The sequence below is a fragment of the Polypterus senegalus genome, chromosome 6 (genome assembly GCF_016835505.1).
Source record: "Polypterus senegalus isolate Bchr_013 chromosome 6, ASM1683550v1, whole genome shotgun sequence".
Taxonomy (NCBI): Eukaryota; Metazoa; Chordata; class Cladistia; order Polypteriformes; family Polypteridae; genus Polypterus; species Polypterus senegalus.
This window is the reverse complement of record NC_053159.1, coordinates 23,094,113-23,113,784: the sequence shown is the minus strand read 5'-3', so window position 1 is coordinate 23,113,784 and position 19,672 is coordinate 23,094,113. Positions and strand designations below refer to the sequence as shown.

General features: G+C 34.7%; 1 protein-coding gene across 2 annotated transcripts in view; it reads right to left on the bottom strand.

Annotated features, from left to right (window-relative positions):
• Positions 1–19,672, bottom strand: part of ptpn11b (protein tyrosine phosphatase non-receptor type 11b) — a 175,451-nt gene that overhangs the window by 12,927 nt on the left and 142,852 nt on the right. For both annotated transcript variants that reach the window (XM_039755580.1, XM_039755581.1), the window contains exons 4-10: positions 15,959–16,151; positions 13,983–14,099; positions 12,462–12,575; positions 8,992–9,088; positions 3,424–3,503; positions 2,775–2,930; positions 1,401–1,532 (exon numbers count right to left, since the gene is read on the bottom strand). In XM_039755580.1, coding sequence (XP_039611514.1) covers positions 1,401–1,532; positions 2,775–2,930; positions 3,424–3,503; positions 8,992–9,088; positions 12,462–12,575; positions 13,983–14,099; positions 15,959–16,151 — 889 coding nt within the window. The remainder of the gene's footprint in view (positions 1–1,400; positions 1,533–2,774; positions 2,931–3,423; positions 3,504–8,991; positions 9,089–12,461; positions 12,576–13,982; positions 14,100–15,958; positions 16,152–19,672) is intronic.

The following is a 19,672-nucleotide window of genomic DNA, read 5'->3' as shown; positions in this document are numbered from 1 at the left end:
GGCATACCCTTTGCTAGATGCTATACTCTAGTCCCCTTTTCAATTTAGTCATATTCAGAGATATACTTTTTGCTGCAAAACTATTAATCTGAAACCCCAGAATTCCTAATACTTCAGGGTGAGATATCCGAGATCAAGCAACACAGGTCATCTTATAACAAATAACTTAACAAGCACATATTTTTTTTTTACTTTTTATCTTTCTTCTCTTTGATGTACCGTTTTGAATAATAAGCATACTTATTCACATGCTTTAATAAACACTTGTTTACTATTATGTTATTTTGATAGCTTTACCTTACTAGCCACATCTCTTGTTACGGTATTGTTTATTAGGCAGGGTGATGTGTGACCATAACTAACAGTCATAGAATCAGTCCCAACCACTAAGCATGACTCCTCTTACTGTAGAAATATGCTAATATCTATATTTTTCTAGTAAATTACTGCATACATGCATGTACAATAGCAAATCAGTATGTAGAATTTAATGTTTAATTTTCTTCTTCATTGATTAGCTTATTAGTGCAGTAGTTTCACATATTTTCAGGCACTCTGACACAAATCCTGTTGTAGATTAAAACAGAAAATACTAATCCTTTATCATTCCTTTCCTAGACTACTAGCAGGAAATAAAATGATCAAATATGATGGAAGACTGATAAAAGTGGACAGGACTGCACCCATTTATTTTCTGAACCTGGTTTTCCATCTTAAGAGCACAAGAACTGCAGAATTTCTAAGCAATATTGATTGGGTGCAAGACAGAAACCAGTGCTGTACTGGATTCCAATCCATTACAGAATATACTTAAGCAAATTTCCACATCACTCATATTTGGCCAAATATTGTAACACACTTTTGGGATGAGGGTAGCTCACAAAGACACAAGTAGGGTGTATAAACACCACATAGGTATGATCTGTTTATATGTAGAGTCAACTGTTCACAAACGTACCTTGTTTTATCTACAACCGTATCATATTGTCTATGTTGAATAGTGGATATCTAAAGTGTTAACCTGGCACACTCTAGATGCTTCTCCTCCCTAAGCACAGAATTGAATCTCTGATCCAGAAATAACCCTTTTTTCTTTCTATATTCCCATGGATTGAACAATGAAACACACATCATGGCTTTCTATATGGATGTGACTGCTGCTTCCTTGAATGCAGGGGTAACAAAATGAATAAACATTCCCACTAAGGACACTAGGCTGGGACTCTGTCATTTCTGCACTAAGACCACTGAACCACATGCCCCTTCCCTCAACAAACTTTAATTATCTTGCCTATCCTTGAGTTCTCCCGTCTTTTGCCAAACAGAACAAGGGAGGCAAGAGTGAATTTTCCCAATAATGAAGGAGATTTCTCACAAAATCTCTACTATATAAACCTCACCCTATTCAAACATGAGACCTCCAGCTTTCTTAGAACATAGTCCTGGGCAGTTCGTTCTTCAATGTTCCTCACTTGGAGACTGCCATACTCCTTGGTGGCTTCCATGTCAGGCCAATAGCGAACACATTTGTTCTAGAGAGGGATAAAATAAGAACAGAATTAAACAGTTGTAAGTTAGTCAAAGCATTAGAAATAATAGTTATCCGGTTACTGGCAAAATAGTTACATTTTGCATCTGCCCATTCAGTATGGTGAAACAACCAGTAAATAGCTTACATGTTTGAATGTATTTTATTTATATAGCATCTTTCCCATGTAAAGTCCTTTGCTCTCTTAAATACTTTTGCTACAGCCAGAAAAGCAGTGTGGAACTGTTACCGTTTAGTTACTAAAAGTTAATGATAACAAATTAGAGGACATGGAGTGCTCTATTTATATACCTCTTCAACAACTTGTTTTCATAGAAAGGAGGTTCAAATGTTTTCAAACGTTTTCCATCTAATGTCTTTTTTGCCCACAGAGGTAGTTCAAGAGATCCATGAGGGTACAATGATGTGCTACCTTTTGATAAGCGCACGCAAGTAAGAATCTTACTGCACTTTGTACAAATGATAGTAATGACCCTATAAATCCATATGAAAGCTCCTGATTAAGGATGAGGAAATCTTTGTGGTAAACTTCAAAATTGTGTTGGCAGATGGTATATTATACATTAAAAGTTAATAAATCACTGGTACTGATGTAAAATGATTTCAAATTAGAATGACAAGGAAAAAAGGTTAATACTAACTCAAGCTAAGAAATAGCACTGTATGGCAGAATAGGTGGTTGGGAATAATAGAATTTTACACAAAAAGTACAGACCTTAACAACAAAACATATACGAGATTTATAGTGTCATTACTGAAGGACCATAAATATACTGCAAACTTCTTGGAACATTTGGATATTTATGTTTAAATCAAAATCAAGTCAGTAGACAATGGTGACCACATCTTTTTAAAATAAAAACTGCTCTGCAATTTGGTAGTAGCAACGATTAGCTGTGCTACTTGCCCTACATAGTAGAAAAAATGAACTAAAGCATTAGTACCCTAAAGTGTAAACAATAACGAGACATTGTGTAAGTAACCCTTGGTGGCTATGGGATATGTTCTTTCTGTACAGTTGAGTTATTGCAGTGGTCTCTGAACTCTGAACCACTACTATGGCAAGTTTAGAGTGAAATCTTTCTCGCTCTGTCTTCAACATTAAGAGGGTGGGACAGTAACAATGTAACTATAACCCCATTAATATACAACAGTATACTATGTACAGTATATACAAATAAGTCGATAAGTCACAGCTCTGCTTGGTCTCTGCTCACCAACATACCCGGCCTCGCTCCACTTCTTTTGTTGTCATGACAATGACATGTGTGTTTTCTTGGTATACCATCTTCCAGAAATCCTTTACAGTGTTCTGCAAGCATCCTTGTGTAGCAATGAAGACTTTACCTTTGCACAGCTGTCGGCTATCTTCCTGAACACTCTTTACAAAAAAAAAAAAAAATTAAATTAAAACACCCTTAAAGCTGATTCCATACCTCCTCACAGGTAAGTTTTCCTAATCATTTCTGCACAAACTCCAAACAAGTGAATTAAAATAAAGAAAAAGGCCACAGGAATTTTATTTCAAAAATGAAAATACCATTTCATGATGACATAGCCTCATACATAGGGTGTTCCTTACTTCTACTGTCTAGAGGCAAAACAGCATATCTGGAATATGCAGATAAAAACTAAAGTGGTCATGAAGACTTTTAGTGTGAGAATTGCTAGCAAAATATGTGAATCTCAGTAGCCACTGTATATCATTTTTAGAAGGGTATATGTGTGAGTTATTATACTACTTCAAATTTATAATATTATCTGTATAAACAAAATAGGAGTATCATCTGTAAACTGTCTTTTTTGATGTTAATATAAAGTGAATTTACATGAAAGTAACTATATAAAGATTATCTTGGCTCCCCAATACTTACTTGAATGTAGTTTGCATTAATGTAATCTGAGCCTAAAATCTCAGGATCAGTTTCCTTGAGCTCAACCCGTGTGGTGTCAACTGGAAAAAGAAAGAAAGAGAAGTTTCCTGTTGATTAGGTAATTTTAATTTTAACACTTAAGTGACATGAAAAGCGGGCATTAATCATTATAGATGGTACCATTCATTTATCAAACCACTTTTTTTTTTAGGACAGGGTAACCAAAACCATATTGGCAGCATCATATTCAAGGCAAGAAAGAGCAGGTTTGGGTTTTGAGAACTGGTTCCAAATTAGAATCAGTTCTAAATTTCCAAGAACAGGGAAATCGAAAAGATGTTTAATTTACGGTTCCACTTTTTGATTCCTTAATTTCCTTGATGCAGAAACATACATCTTCCCCTGGACCTGTTTAGCGACAATGGTGCATCCTATGTCACATCAATGGTGTGCTGACTTGTTTTGCTCGCCATCCAGGCTGTGAACTATGGACTGTAGCAAAAGCTAAATGTGTTGCTAAATCTCATTAGAGAAAATAATGACAATGCAAAATGCAGCAATTGTGTGAATATAATTTCTTGTAAGGGAGGATGTACAGCAAACATATCAAAACATTAACAACAGCATGGCATTACTACAAAAGAATGTATTGTCTTCAAAGTCTTGTGGTCTCCCAGCCAAACTGCCTCAGCTAGCACTAGGATATCACACTCAAGTAATGTTATAAATCGTAACTGGCAATGATATATACATATAAGCAGCACTTATTTTAAACTGCATGAAAGAAAATGAGCTTGCATTTAATAAACCATATTTTTTCTTAAGATGATCGTTCCTGGAGCTGTAGTTCCATCACTCCTTCACTTCCAGTACAGGAAAGGATCCCAAGCGGTGATACTCCAATCCATTCAGCAATGAAGCCAAAAACAAGTACAGAGAGAACTGAAGAGTGTCACTGAGATGACAAAGACCCTAAATTCAAAGTACACTCAACCTTCTAGATACAGCTTGTCTAATCATTTCTTGCCTTATTGGTACGAGGCAGAGAAGTCAAAAGTAATATTAGGGCTCAGTGAAGTCAGCAAAGTAACTTTAATCAGCGACAGCTAGACAAGCATTTTTGCAAGATCATTGTATCAACAGTAACAGTGCATTACATCACAAAGGGGCAACATGAGAAAGAAAGTACTTAAAGCATTTTGTAAAGCACAAACAGGACCAGTGTACAGGTGGCTGAAGAAATCTGGGCTATTCTGCAGAATTTTGGCATCTTTAATAAAATAATTGCTGCCATTGTAGATAATGCTGCTAATATGGATGTGGCAATAGAAAAGTTACAGTTCAGGTTTGCAAACACACTTAACCTTGGGGCACAAACTGCCCACTCAGTGACATCAGTGTCGAACTAGACATCCAAGATTTGGAGTGTGGGTTTTCTGGATAAAGAAGTCATCTATACCAAAGAATGTGTTCTGGGAGAAGCAACAACTTCTAAGTAATGTCACTTTTATTACCCTTGATACAGAGACTCCCACTAACATATACTATTTTTCTATAGCACCATATTATATACAATTTACAGATCAAAATGTGTTAGTCACATAATATACAGGTTTATGTCTCATTACACAACTACACTATATTAAGATTGAATGTTATTAATTCTCAATGGACTGGAAATATACAGTTTGCAGATGTCATAGATCTGTCTCTGCACTCTCTAATATTTTGATGTGAGAATGCATTTGAACCCTCTCTACTTGATGCTGGAGTGTTTTCTGGAACAGCTTCCTTCTATTCAAGCAGCCAATGGAAAAGGACAGGAAGAACACGGTTAAAATGTGGTGGTCTCATTGGACAAACTTAGGAAAGAAAACCTAACCTTCCTGGCCTTATAGCAGTGTTTGGTACATCATAATTTGAAGAAAAAACTATTAAATATGGGAACAAAAAATTTATTCAGTCTCAAAAAGAATGAAAACACCAAAAAAGCAGAAGATTTCATCCGTCAGATGAAAATATTATACACATCCATACTGTGTGGTTCTTCTGAAAATAATTCCACATGTGATCAGATCCTGGTGATTCTTCAAAAGGCTGAAGAACATTATGCTATAAAGAGAGAGACACAGTGTTTGTATAGAACCTTAAGCAGGCTGTTTAAGGTTTGTCTAAGTGGTACCAGGTGAATAGGAATTCAACTCAATATAACAAAATTTATAATTCAGTATGTCAAGTGATGTATTTATAGAAAATGCATGTTTTACAGAGTAATGATATCAGAAGCTTTTTTGAAGAGGGTACTGCATTAGACCTATGTTTTAAACACAAAGTGGAGGACAGCACCATCTGGGACCAGGTCAAATAGAAGTTAAAAGCTGAAAGTCATTGCAGCACTGTTGTCAGAATGAGAGAAAGGAAGCAGAGTAACAATGAGGAAGAAGAGAAGAGCAAGACAGAACAGGAGCTTGAAAATACAAATATGGCTGAAATTATATCTGACAGTCTTATTCTTAACAATCATTTATGATTATAAAGGATACTTTTTTCATAATAAGCCTGTTCTTATTATGACTCTGTTGGAGGAACTTTTTGCTGCTAACGATGACTTCAATGTGAAAAATTTAAAGAAGAGTACCATATCCATTGAGAACCAGACTGACAGAGAGGTGAAGATGCATTAACAAATGCCCCCAACAATGACGTCTGCCGACCCTACTACCTGGTGGTGAAGTAAAAGAATTACATATCCTTTGCTATCAGAGCTGGCCTTTCATATTTATGTGTGTTGGTCTCCTCAACCCTCAGTAAGAGAGTTTTCTCCACTGCTGTAAACATAATATGCCCAGAGAAGTCACACCTACTTCCAGAAAAGGCTAATATGCTGATTTTTCTTAACAAAAACTGTTGGCTTTATTGTTGAACACACATAAACACACATTTTTACTTTGAATACTTGTGATATTTAGGTTGAAGAAATGTAAATTATTTTAAAATTATTTATTCTATCTTGAAACACTCCTATTTTTGTTTTACTGCATCAAGTAACCTTTGTTGTAAAACTTTCAGTTGAACTCTTTAAAGAGAATAAAGACTTTTTCTGTCAATGAAACATTTTGAAATTTTTTTTAAACCATCTTAGGATCGAAAAACCGAGAATCATTAAGAACAGGACCCAATTACAAGAATCAGACTCAGATTTGTAACTGATAAAATCTAAATGATACCCAATCCTAAGAAAGAGTGCCAGCCTTTAAAGGCCTCACATACACACACATTCACTGCCCCTCCTCTGGCAATATTAACAATTAATCATTAGTACAAAAATACCGCATTGCAGTAATAACACAACTTATGCTATAACAACATATACATTAAAAATCTGACACATACATCTTATATGTAATAGTAGTAGGCAACCTCATTAAATACAAATTTGATACTGTATTTCAAATCTACTCTTTATGGAAACAATATACTATACCTATCTGCATGTAGATGATAAGAGAAGTTTTACTTTAAGAACAATATAAATGCATACATGAATAACTGCCCATACATGCATTAAATTGGTATCAAACAATTTAATGGAGGGGGACAAAGAATACCCCCACCAGACCTGGGTAGAAGGTAAAACCTAACCTTGAATGGGACTCCAACCCAGTGCTAAGTGTATGAGTGTAACTGCAGTGTATACTCTTGCAGACACCCTTAGTAGCTCACATGGACCGACCTTGGGGTTGTTAGTGAGTGAATGCACAAGTTTTTAATGTGACCCTTGCATTTTCTGAATTAGACTGAAGTGTTTTAGAAAGTTTACACATCCATTCATTGTTTTTTTATTTTCTAATATGAGGTTATTGAGTTTGGATAAGAATTTTAATTATTTCTGAAATCATTCCCTTGCAAACACAACCATAACCACCCTACATTGCTGGAGGCTAATAATTATATCTATCATTACACTGAAACTTATTTATTCGACTGAAATTTTGTTCTAATGGAAGGAATGGTCAGAAGGCAAAAACAAGCGCAAATAACCAGGAAATGTAAAGTAAATGCCTAAAGGGAGAGACAGTGGTGAAGTCAATAAAAGAATAGTAAAAACAGTCAGAGAATCTTTTGTCAAAGCCAAAAAAACTCAGACAGAAAGATTGTCAAAAGGGGAAAACAAGAAATATCCTAACATTAAAAAGTTTCACAGAATCTTTTACTTTCCACTAACACTAGCCAGGACGTTTAGAGATAGGCAAAGGATTTAATGCATGGATGAACGGATAAATAAGCAGTCAATCTGTTAAAGGTTTGCAACGCTGGTGACCTCGGGACTGGCAACATAACCTTTCTATCAACAACAGGGCAATATGGCAAAGTCTGCATGAAACAATACACCAAAATAGCTCCAAAGACATCAGAATCATAATGTTTAAAATATATTAATGGCATAATAAACAGTTGTAATTAATAAAATTACACATACATGATATTCTCAAAAACAAAAGCTCAGAATAACAGCTTTAGCCAAATAATTTTTTAAACTTATCACTTGTACTCTCTGCAACTGTTGCACAATTATATTTAGCAACACATAGAGGAAGTCAGGGATGGAGACGGAACCAAAAGAATTGTGCTTTATGATCAACACCTTAATCACACAGTTACTGCGTACAAATGACTACGTATTACCCATCACTACACATTCTACACTTTACACCAAATAGCCTATAACAGACCAAAGCTATTTTTTATTCTGAACCCAATAGGTGTTTGTACTATATTTGGCTATGCTCACTGCAGATATTTTTACTTGTACAAATAAATGTCAGGCAGCATTCCTCAAATCATACTGCATGTAATGATACAGTTATTGTATATGACATTTCAAAAGTGTCAGGGCACAAGTAATTTCTGGACTGCCAGGTTCTTGGAGTAGATACAATCTTTAATAGATGCATAATCATATTTTTATTGAACTTTTAGCTTACTTTCTGAATGTGGACTCAGCTTGTCAGGCTTCTGTCTGTCAGGACATTATAGGCTATGCTGAAAACTAGATACCAGGAATCCCCGTATTTTAAACTGACAACAAAAACTTAATTGAATTTAATTGGGTCTTTGTTGCCTGAAAGGAAACGCTGCACTCTGTTCTAAACAGCCACTGTTAAGTCTGCTGTGTTGGTGTAAATATCCACCTTTTATTATCCTTTTTTGGGTCTGAAATAAAGTGTGTTATTTAATTTAATTATAGCCTTAAAACTTAAAGTGTATGATTTTAACGTATACATGATCAATAATTAAACATTTTCTTAAAGTCAGATTTTATAGGATTTAGTCAGTAAACTAAGAGTCTAAGGGTAGTTGATACTGTTTGGTCAAGAGTATTGAAAGAAAGTATTACTGAGATGGCTTATGGACAAAAAGATTGGCTTATTCACAAAGAAAAGGCATAGTCTTTATCTTATCTGACGTATACAGTTATACAAAGAATAAGTAAATTTATGACATTTAAAATTTTTTTTTAAAGATCCTCCAAATAAGGTATTGGCAGGCAGTTCTCAGTAGACTTACATGGCAGAATGTTCTTGTAGCGGTTCTTGCTTTTGTTTTCAGGCCTCTGTCCTTCTTTCCGTGGGTAAAGGAGTTTGCATTCCTGTTGCTGTAACATCTGCAGAGTTTGTAGATAAAATAATAAGTTTTCCAGGTGCTGAAAATCACATGAAATCTCCACACCAGAGAAAACTTAGACTAAGAACATAATACAATACATTGCACAGATACTTAACTTACAAACATTTGTTTAGCTTGTCCACTTCGAACAGAAACTTAACATAGCAGAGCACTTGCATAGCTTGATGTAAGCTATCAATACAAATATGTGACTGACCTGTTTCAGATCCACCAAAACCAAACTTCTTAACTACCAAGCAGCTTTTCATCAGTGTCCTGCTTTCACTGAACCCCTTGGTCTACTGCATTAGGAACCAACCCCACATGTCTATTCAAGATATCTTTTACTGAAGTCCAGGCTTAAAATAAATGAAAGCTACTACCAAATATATTTTAAATCTTTTTTATCTTTAATCATTTTTGATCTTCACTATGTGTGTACGGTATATAATAGGTTCAGTTTTAAAATTGACAGAAAGAACAATTAGAAACAGCAGAATGATCAAAAAAGAAAATATTGGGTTTTAGGTATTTTAAAAATTCTTAAGAATTAATGTGAAATAAATAATAGCATTGGTTATCAGCTCTTTTAAGAAATCCAGAACCCGACATATAAAATGATAGATACAAACTTTTAAAAGATTGTGGTGCTTTATCACAAATGAAAAATGAATTAAAACCATGAAACTTTTATTGGAAAAAAGTATGACAAGAATAACATAACTGGCAATGTTGTAGTTTAGGGACACAACCTAAAATTTAGTTTACTTGTTTAACTGATAAACCTTTGACCTTACTCCTAAAATGACAGCTGTACAATAATATTTCTGATGGACAATCGAGATGGGATTTTCACAGTAAAGGGTACTATATAAATTATTGTTGATTATAAAGTTTTGCTTCTCAGCAGTGGCCAGTAATATCCTATACTGTATATTTTAATATACTGTACCAATAACAGCAGCTTTCTGGGAGAATACTCACCATGAAATGTGATATATAAAATTAGCACTGACTCCTTGATCATTCCATTTATATCTCTATCACTGGATTGTGTTATTCCTCTTATGTTGCAATGCTGCTGTCAATTTAATTGTTGTATTTCATAGTGTACTCAGTACCAGGCATGAAACAATATACTTATAAAAAAAAACTTGAGATTCAAGCTTCACGATACAATAGTCACACAATATGAAATCTTCAAAAAAGAAGTATACTGCATGTTTAGTGTTACTTCATACTAGACATTTACAAATCAAAACAATGCAAAATAAGTTAAAATCAGTATGCAAATACACAAGTTTTATTGTGTTTCTTTAAGCCTTTTCTTTTGCATAAAAAAATATCTTAAATATTGTAAGAGACAGAACATTATTTCTCCCCATGGGGAAATTTGGCACTTTACAGATACTCTTTATGAGCACCGAGATGACAGTTAAGCTCAAGAATGGGTGCATTTATGTAACAATAAAAGATTGTATTCTGAGTATTAGCACTGCCCTGCTGCTATTGCCATGAGAAAGATCACATAAAATAGCAGACACCAACTGACTACCTATGTCTTCCACTGTCAGGAGTGGTCTCTCCCCACAGTCCACTGAAAACTGTTTATCTTCTGTGAGGGCTTCTACTTATCATATGCTCCAAGAGCCTCTGCCTGGACTCTTAAATTTCATCAGGCTTGTAAAGTGTGTGTGCTTTGCCAGTTCCAATAGAATTCAATTTGAAAACAAGACTGCGGATCAAGTGTGCATTCAAGAAACAACAAAGCAATTTGCCATACTTGTCTAAGGATTCAACTCACTAATGTGAAGTCTATATTTTGCATCAATAATTTTTACCATCATATCATTTATACAAGCAATTACTTTTGATTCTGTAAATGTGGACTCAGTTTGTTATGTTATACTTTAGTTCTAGGTTTTCATTCAGATATTTACATGTCTTGCTATCGATGAAAAGATGTTTTCATTAGGCTGTGTTTCATTTCAGTCATATGATAATGTCAAACAATACATGATACAAGGCAACATTTCATGTTGACACTATTTTATATCATGAAATTCAATCTTGCCTACTCAGTTCTCTTAAGAATCATTTTTGGTGATTTTGTTTCATTTTGTGGGGTTGTCATTTTAAAGAAACGTTTTGTTTTTTACTTTTTTACACTTTCATTTTTAAGATAAATTATTTAATTTTGTATTTTTCAAATAATTTGACATTTACAAGATATATTCTGGTCATCTCAAAAGATCCATGTCTGCTTTTTTTTTTTTGAGTAAGGTCATCAGAGAGTTAATTTCTTTATTGCTGTATGTCATAATGACATTTTTTGTGCTAGCCCTCAGTAAAACTAGTCAACATATACAATACCATAAATAGCATGAATGCAAACAAATGTATATAACACCTATACAGTAAGCAAATACATAACACTTATAATAAATATAACTGGTATGGAGTCATTAAACAAAATGCACTAAATATTAAATGCAAATATAAGCACAACAAAGATACAAATAGCAAGCTCACAACCTTCTCCTTTTCTGGAGATCTACCTAAACAGTTTCTTCTGAAGTACATAACAGAACTAAAATCTAGGTCAAATGTCTGTACCAGGATTGTTTGGAAGGCAACAGTGTCAGGTTTCCATTTAAACTTTGCTTAGATTGGAAGTCAATCTTAGCTAATATCAGAATTTATTCACTTTCACATGTTTCATTCTGTCACATCAGGTTATTCTTGTAATTTTTTTTTTATTTTACAAAAAAATCATTCAAAGGATTTATGTCCCAGAGTAAAAAAGTTATTCTCAATACTTCACTTTTTTCTCTTTTATTTCTTTTCAAATATTTTATTAAACACATATCTCATGAAGACCATATATAGGTGTACAGAGGGCAAAGTTAGATGGTGAGCTGCAGACTTTTTTGTCATTTGCATTTTCTGATTAATTGGCAGCTAATTTAGGAAATACAAAGCAATTAAAAACATCAAATGCAACTTTTTAAGACTTAAAAACAAAGACTAAAAATACCAAGGGCTGAAAATAGCAAGCAAATTGACTAAAATGAAAGATAAAAATACTACTTTAGCAATAACTGATTAATTGATTGGTTTAACTTCTAACTAAGAAATTGGGTTGCAACAGAAACGTATAGCCATTAACCTCCAAGAGAGATTCCTGGTTTGTATTCTAAAAAACGTATAGGATTATATAGAAAATATGAAGAAAGATTAGTGAAACAAGCACTGTTCTGCTGCATAAAACCCAACTTCAATGATATCTGCACAACCAAAAGACACTGTGTGAAACAGTCCAAATTCCTGCTGTTACACAGTAACCAGAAAAATGCAATTGATTGGAATACCTCAAACTCCTCCCAGAAGCCTTGTTTGGGCTTCTCCATATTATCTGCTACTTTGTTTAATTCCTTCACTCTGTTTTCAATGTTGGCTGCATTTATTCTTGTAGTGTTAAATGGCTGTTATCAAAAGAGAAACAAGAGAAAAAATGTAAGACAAATAATTATTTAAACATTTTGAAAAGAGCCATCTTTTCTGGTACAGCTGCTCTGCAGAGCAAACACAATGCAGCTAATACAGAATAATTTTGAATAACACTTATATGCTGTGTGACACCCTGTGGAATGGCACCCTTGCAAAGACCGAAGACTTTGGGCTTTTGGAGCTGTAACTGAATGACAAGTTGGTGAGAGACTGAGACACAGACAAAAAGTTTGCTGTAAAAACGGATATTCTACCATTGCTCCCTACATTTGCTGTACATAGGACTTGAAATGGGCTGGTGTACTGTACCAGCAGTTCTCTGTTTGTGCTTTGTGAACTGGAGCTTAATGGCACATCTCAGTCTGAAATTGAAGGTAACACCCCAGTTCACTGCAATATTACATGTATTTTACCATGGAGCTCACAAAACTCCCTGCTCTTTGAACTTTATGTATATAAGAGCATTCGTCAATCCAGTCTGGGTAATTGTATTTCATACCACAATTTCTATGCAGCTTGCCAACACTTCTCTTATCCTGTGCAGGACAGCTCCTCTTTTTCACTTGCTAGCCCCATTTCTCCACGAGATCACAGCTGAAGGAAAAAGGGATGCGCTGCCTAAGAATATCCCACTTGTTACAGTTTTATTACACACAAATATTGAGAGAGAGAGAGAAAAAAAAAGATGCATTGGCTAATTTACCTTTTTCTAATAACATCACCTAATTTCAATCAAATCCATCAAAGCATTTTTGACATTTTGGAATACATAGTTTATCTGGGTTTACCCCTAAATATTGATATATTGTAAACATTGTTATCTACCAACTTAGATATATCATCCTGCCATTCAGCTTTTTAAATAGTGTTTTTGCTGGTGAGTGAGTGAGTGAATAAGTAAGTCAGGTTTGCATTATATAGGTAGAGGGAGACAGACAGACAGACAGATAGATACTCCATTTTCTCTACTCAGCAGCTCAGCAAGTAATCTGAAGACATTCAAAAGATGACCCCAGTAGAAGATTAAGTGGTATATGGACAGCCTATTACCATCGGGCCAGACACTCAGCTCTCTAAAACTAAAAATTTAGACTTCTGGGTCCCCCACAACTAAAGAAGAAAAACACAGGATGCTCTAGAACAGGAAAATACCACTTCTGTTATCTCCAAACAGACAAGAACATAGCAAGGTACAATAGTACTCCAAATAAAAACATTCATACCCCATTATGGCTAAGAAGGAAAAAAGGAACGGACAAGCTCTGTGCAAAATAAATGGAACTTTGATGGAAAAGGTGGATGCAACATACAGATACAATGTAAAATACAACTTAAATAAAATGTTCCATTTTCATATTGCCAAAGCTCCTTTGTTTTACTACCTGCTTGAGGTGAACCACAATTCCACTCTTTTCAACCATTGGGTTTTTCTTGTAATGTTCCACCAGATCTGTCAGGGTATCAAACTGCTCTCCTCCACCAACATCATATTTTCCATTCTGCTTACAAAAATTGCAAAAATTAATAGTTATCACTTTAAAAAAATTAAATATATATTATTCTAATGTTCTTCCTAGTGGTAAGGCTCAAAACACCTGCCACCATGTACAAAAGTAATACAATTAGAATAAAACATAATATGCCATTCAATATATACATTCAAAGTTCAAAAATTAAAATGCAGTACTGAAGCATGCACATAAGATGGGGCAACACTGACATCTGCTGAATATAAAAATAAATCTTAAAAACAAAAACAAGGGGAGTGGAGGCAGCTCAGTGTGTCCAGGTAGGAATATACTGACCCTTTAACAATCACAAATAAAAAAAAAGAACTAAAAACCCAAATGAGAACTTTGTGAAAAGTTTGTTTGATGCACATCATTAAACAGAATTGGTCTGCATGTGTGTACTGCAATTGTAGGCTAGCACACATTCAGGGTGAAATCCTGCTTTGTATCCTGCCTTTGTAAATCAGTTTTCATTATAATGTGATTATCAAATGGACAAGAAGGTTAGAAATTAAACATGGATACAGTAAAGCACATAATGACACACAAAGGTCCATATACACTTCAAATGGCATAATACTTTTTCAATTACTGTGCAAAAGATTTCAAATATCTTGTTGTCATATTATCTGTCAACTCTATCTACCGCCATAAGAAAAAAATATATATCATCTGGTATATGTGGCTACTGTATACGCCTACTTGTGAATGAGAACGTGGTCTTAAAAACATATGTATGTTTTATGCAAAGATTATTCTAAATGTATATAATCTGATATATGTAAACGGAAGGGGAAACACATGATTTTAATACTGACAAATGGCTGCCAGCAATTGCTAAACACAGTCGGAGTGAGAGACAGAGGAAGAGGAAGAGAGAGAAAAGAGTGTGGGAGGCTAATAGAAGTTTTTCCGCAGTTGTTCTGACAGAGGTTGCATCATTCTCCACTATCTTTCTAGTGTAATTTGGCTCAAGAAAATGTTTGCCACTGTATCTTGTCATGTACCTAGCTTGGGTTTAATTAAGCAGAGAATGTATGATTATACCAAAAGATGCTTTTATTTTAAGTATCCCTAAAAGGTGCAGCAAAGCTTTCACTGTGCCAATTATCACAACTGTAAGTCTGATATGTTTTGTCATGGCAGATTTTTTGCCAGCAATAAGATATTCATAATATAGCATATTTTCCTTACAAATGATCCCTCTTGACTCACACAATGTCCCTAGTCACTGTATGGCATTTCACAGATAACAAAATCTAAACCAGTGTCACCACTGTGTGAATGTCATAAATCATGGGCACTAATTGTATAGATACCATGGTTGCTTGAGCACCTACAGCTTTGAAAGAGATTGTACCAAGCTACTGCACTGTATGCAAGCTAAAACTATTGCAGTGAAATTTAGCAACCTTATCTCAAAAAAACCCTTCTATGCGATTTCCCATTACTTGTGCTCCCATTGCATGTTACCAGGGGAATGTTGTACCCACTGCAATTATTTTCTAAAGAGATTTCCAACTTACAATAACTTCTGGTTACCTTGGCCTATGATTTCTCAACAAACACTCTGAATGAAGATTTGTAGCTAAATAAGCAAAAAACTAAACCATTGATTTATTTAGTCTTCATTCAGTTCTAAACATAAAAACAACTGAAATAATCTATGTTATCTGTCTTTGGTGTGTTCACTGGAATATTTTTTTATCTATTGCCACATCTTATGTATATTGTTGCATGATGGAGCAAGGCAGAATAGCGACAAATGTAATGGAAAACACTACGAAACAGTTTTAAGAGTCAAAGGGGAAATGTGAATGCATCTCTTTCTTTAAATTCATGTTTACCTGATAACGAATCATGACATGTGTTACTTTGGTTTTGCGCTCCACGTTCTCATGCTTCTCTTCATTGGTCAAAACTGACAAGACAAAGTCACCTGGTTTACTCTGGCTCTCCCTTACAAGGAAGCTTCCAGCTTTTCCTTTTTCCATTAATAGCTTTTCTGCATCCTTTCCAGATAAGTGGCCATGATACCATCTAAAAAGAGCATAATTTATCTATAAATGAAAAGGTCAAGTAGGTATTCAAACAATTATGCCTTCCTTTCTGTTCCTGTCTAGTAGGCATGGAATGTTATGCAAAATGTACAATAAACAGAGAAGAGAATGGACAAAATGAACACTATTAACACATTCTATACTGTCTCCAATTTAATAAAAATAAGCCTTTTTCCAATTTCTTATATTTATTACACTGAACATGCAATACAGACTTTCTTGTACTATAATAATCAATAACATTTATTTTAACATACTATATATTTAAAAAAAACCCTCCTTTAAGATGTTATACATTATCTTTTTTAAATGTTCAATCATCACTTTGCCAATTATTTAACCCACTGTACATTTCAATATTTCCCCTATAATATTTTGATTAGTAGGTAAAATTGGTTGCTGACGAGAGGAATTACTGAGATGAAAAACATAAATCATCAAATAATTGTTGATATAAATAAAATAATGCAAACAATGTCTTCTTATAACAAAAAAGGAATACTTACAATTTTTAAATTGAATTATAATAAAATAATCCTCACAGTAAAAATTAAATTTGGGTACTGCAAAAATGCATCTGTTACGCATTTACTCTTAAGACCTTAACAAAGGTTTCTTTTGGTGATAATACACTATGACGGGCGGCCACGGCCATTACCCGGGCGGCTCTGGCACCACCGATTCCCGCAGGGTACGTGGGGAATTGCAGCTTGCCACAGTCCTGCTGAGTTCCATGGGTGCTGCCAGGGGGAGCTGCAGAGCCCTACTTTGGGCTTTCGCCACACCTGGGAGTGATTCCAGGTCTGATTAAAGTGCCAGCTGGAACACTCCCAGGACCAGCTTAAAAGGAGTGTATGTATGCATATGTATATCCAGAAAGTATTCACAGCGCATCACTTTTTCCACATTTTGTTATGTTACGGCCTTATTCCAAAATGAGAATTCTACACACAACACCCCATAATGACAATGTGAAAACAGTTTAGTTGAGGTTTTTGCAAATTTATTACAAATAAAAAAACTGAGAAATCACATGTACATAAGTATTCACAGCCTTGAGCTCAGGTGCATCCTGTTTCCCCGATCATCCTTAAGATGTTTTTGCAGCTTAATTGGAGTCCACCTGTGGTAAATTCAGTTGATTCGACATGATTTGGAAAAGCACACACCTGTCTATATAAGGTCCCACAGTTGACAGTTCATGTCAGAGCACAAACCAAACGAAGTCAAAGGAATTGTCTGTAGACCTCCTAGACAGGATTGTCTCGAGGCACAAATCTGGGGAAGGTTACAGAAAAATGCCAGGGACAGTTTGGATGGGGCGGTACACCTGTCACACCATAAAAAAGATGTCCTAAGGTGAGCTCAGGGAGGAAAGAAACATCCTATTGCTGTAGAAGTGCCTGCTTGTACTTCTCTGCACACACTATGTGTCTATTATTTTGACCTGACTCTTTTCAGCATGTCAGGTATATACTGCTATGTGACTAGCCAAAAACCTCCACTGCTAAAAAAAAAAACAACGTTACAATTTGTACCTGATGTGTGTGATATAGTCTTTTACTACATCTCTCACAGAACAAGCCACAATGCTTCAAGTACACATATATATTCTGAGTTATCAAAACTGCTTGAACTGCTGGCCTTTCAGGTCCAGACACTGCTGGTAATAATCATTTCATTTGGTCTATGGCCACTTTCTCTTTCAATGGCTGCTTAAAATTAATTGATTTGTGTTACTTTGGTGTAATAAAACCTTATCTTTGACATGTTCCCCCAAAAGAGTCCATAACATGAGGTCTGATGAACGCTGGGACTAAAAGTGCTCATCCCCAAACTTCTCATGAATGTGTGGCATGAAAGATTTCTGCAGCAAGTTCAAATAAACAAAAACTAGTTCTAAAGTTGTCAAAGAAGAACGGTCCAATTAAGCCCAAAGACACCAATCCACATAACACTGTAATCCCTAGTAAACTCACACTGTATACCTTAATAACATGCTTCTCAGTTGCCCTGTAGCTTCAAATTTGGTGATTAAATTGAGCCATTTAAATAAAATGTGGCCTCATCATTCAAAACAATGTTGTTTGAAAACTGAATCCTCTGCACATTTTCCCAGGTATCACTCAGAAAATTCAATTCTCTGGTCTGAATCATCTTTATCGATATTGTGACCTAATGCTGAAATAAAATTTTTTTTAATGGTAATAATGAGCCACATGCCGAAAAGATTTTCTAGGAGACTGGAGGAAAGTGTCTATACATTTTTTGGGACATCCTGTATATATAAATGCTGACCATGTTCAATAATATTCCAAGCTTAAAATGGCATCACATAGATGTTTTGTTTGGGCTCAGTTTTAACTATAAAATTAATTAGAAACAAGCAATTGCACTCTATCATCAGTAATTTTTAAATGATTCATTCTTGTGAAAACATTTCATACGCAAATGAAGGAAGCAAATATCAAAAATGCTACAACTTTCAAAACAGGTAATCCTTGAATGTATCTGAATGTTACACATTTTGTAACTTCTTCTAAAACTAGGACATTATAACACTGTTACTTGCTTTGCATTATAAGTTAAATTATTGAAAGAGGATGAAAATTGCCAGAATGCATTTGCTTAAGGGGTGAGTTGGAGTCATGGTATTGCCTAAAGGTATTTTTACATCTACACCTTGAAAAAACTCAAAACAAAAGCATATCACAGCAAGAAATGCAGTTGCTAAAATCTCATAACTCCTTACAGTTTACAAGTCACACTGCATCAGCATAGCAAGGTTAGGGTAATTTTGTCAGGTTATCAACATAAAGAACACCAGAATAAGAACAGAAGCACTACAAGAACAACTAGACAGTTACAGTGTGTTACCACTTAATATATTTATAGCAATTTAAAAGATGTATTTTATACACTTCAAGATTGGATGACACAATGCCTTTAACTTGCTCCCTGAACCAGCACCTATGGATTTTTAGGCATACACTAAATTCAGTAGCAGTGGAAACATAAATTTTGTAAACTTATGATATGCAAAGTGGTGTACACTTATTATAAGAAATTATTTTCTTTGCCTTATGTAAAAGGCTGTGTATCAGCACTGATGTCTCAGCTCGATTAGATTCCATTTCACAATGCCCTGATTTGATTCGATATTGATTTTATCGAGACTAAATTAGCGTACACGGATATATTTGACATGATGGCTTTTTTGCAAAGAGAATATTAATACAATGTGACAAATTTCAGTAACACTTTATTTGAAGGGTGTCCACACGTTATGAGTGACATCATAACATATGCATAAGCATGGGATGACATTTAAGAAGAAATACTTTGAGTAATGAACAGTTAACATCAGCACTTGGAAGATGTAGAACAAAATATCATTGCTCTTTATTATAAAAAAAAAAATTCAAAGCACTGCACTCATCTTGTCTCTTATCTTTACAGACAAAAACTGCTATATAATCTGTTATTTTTGGGCATGGGGTG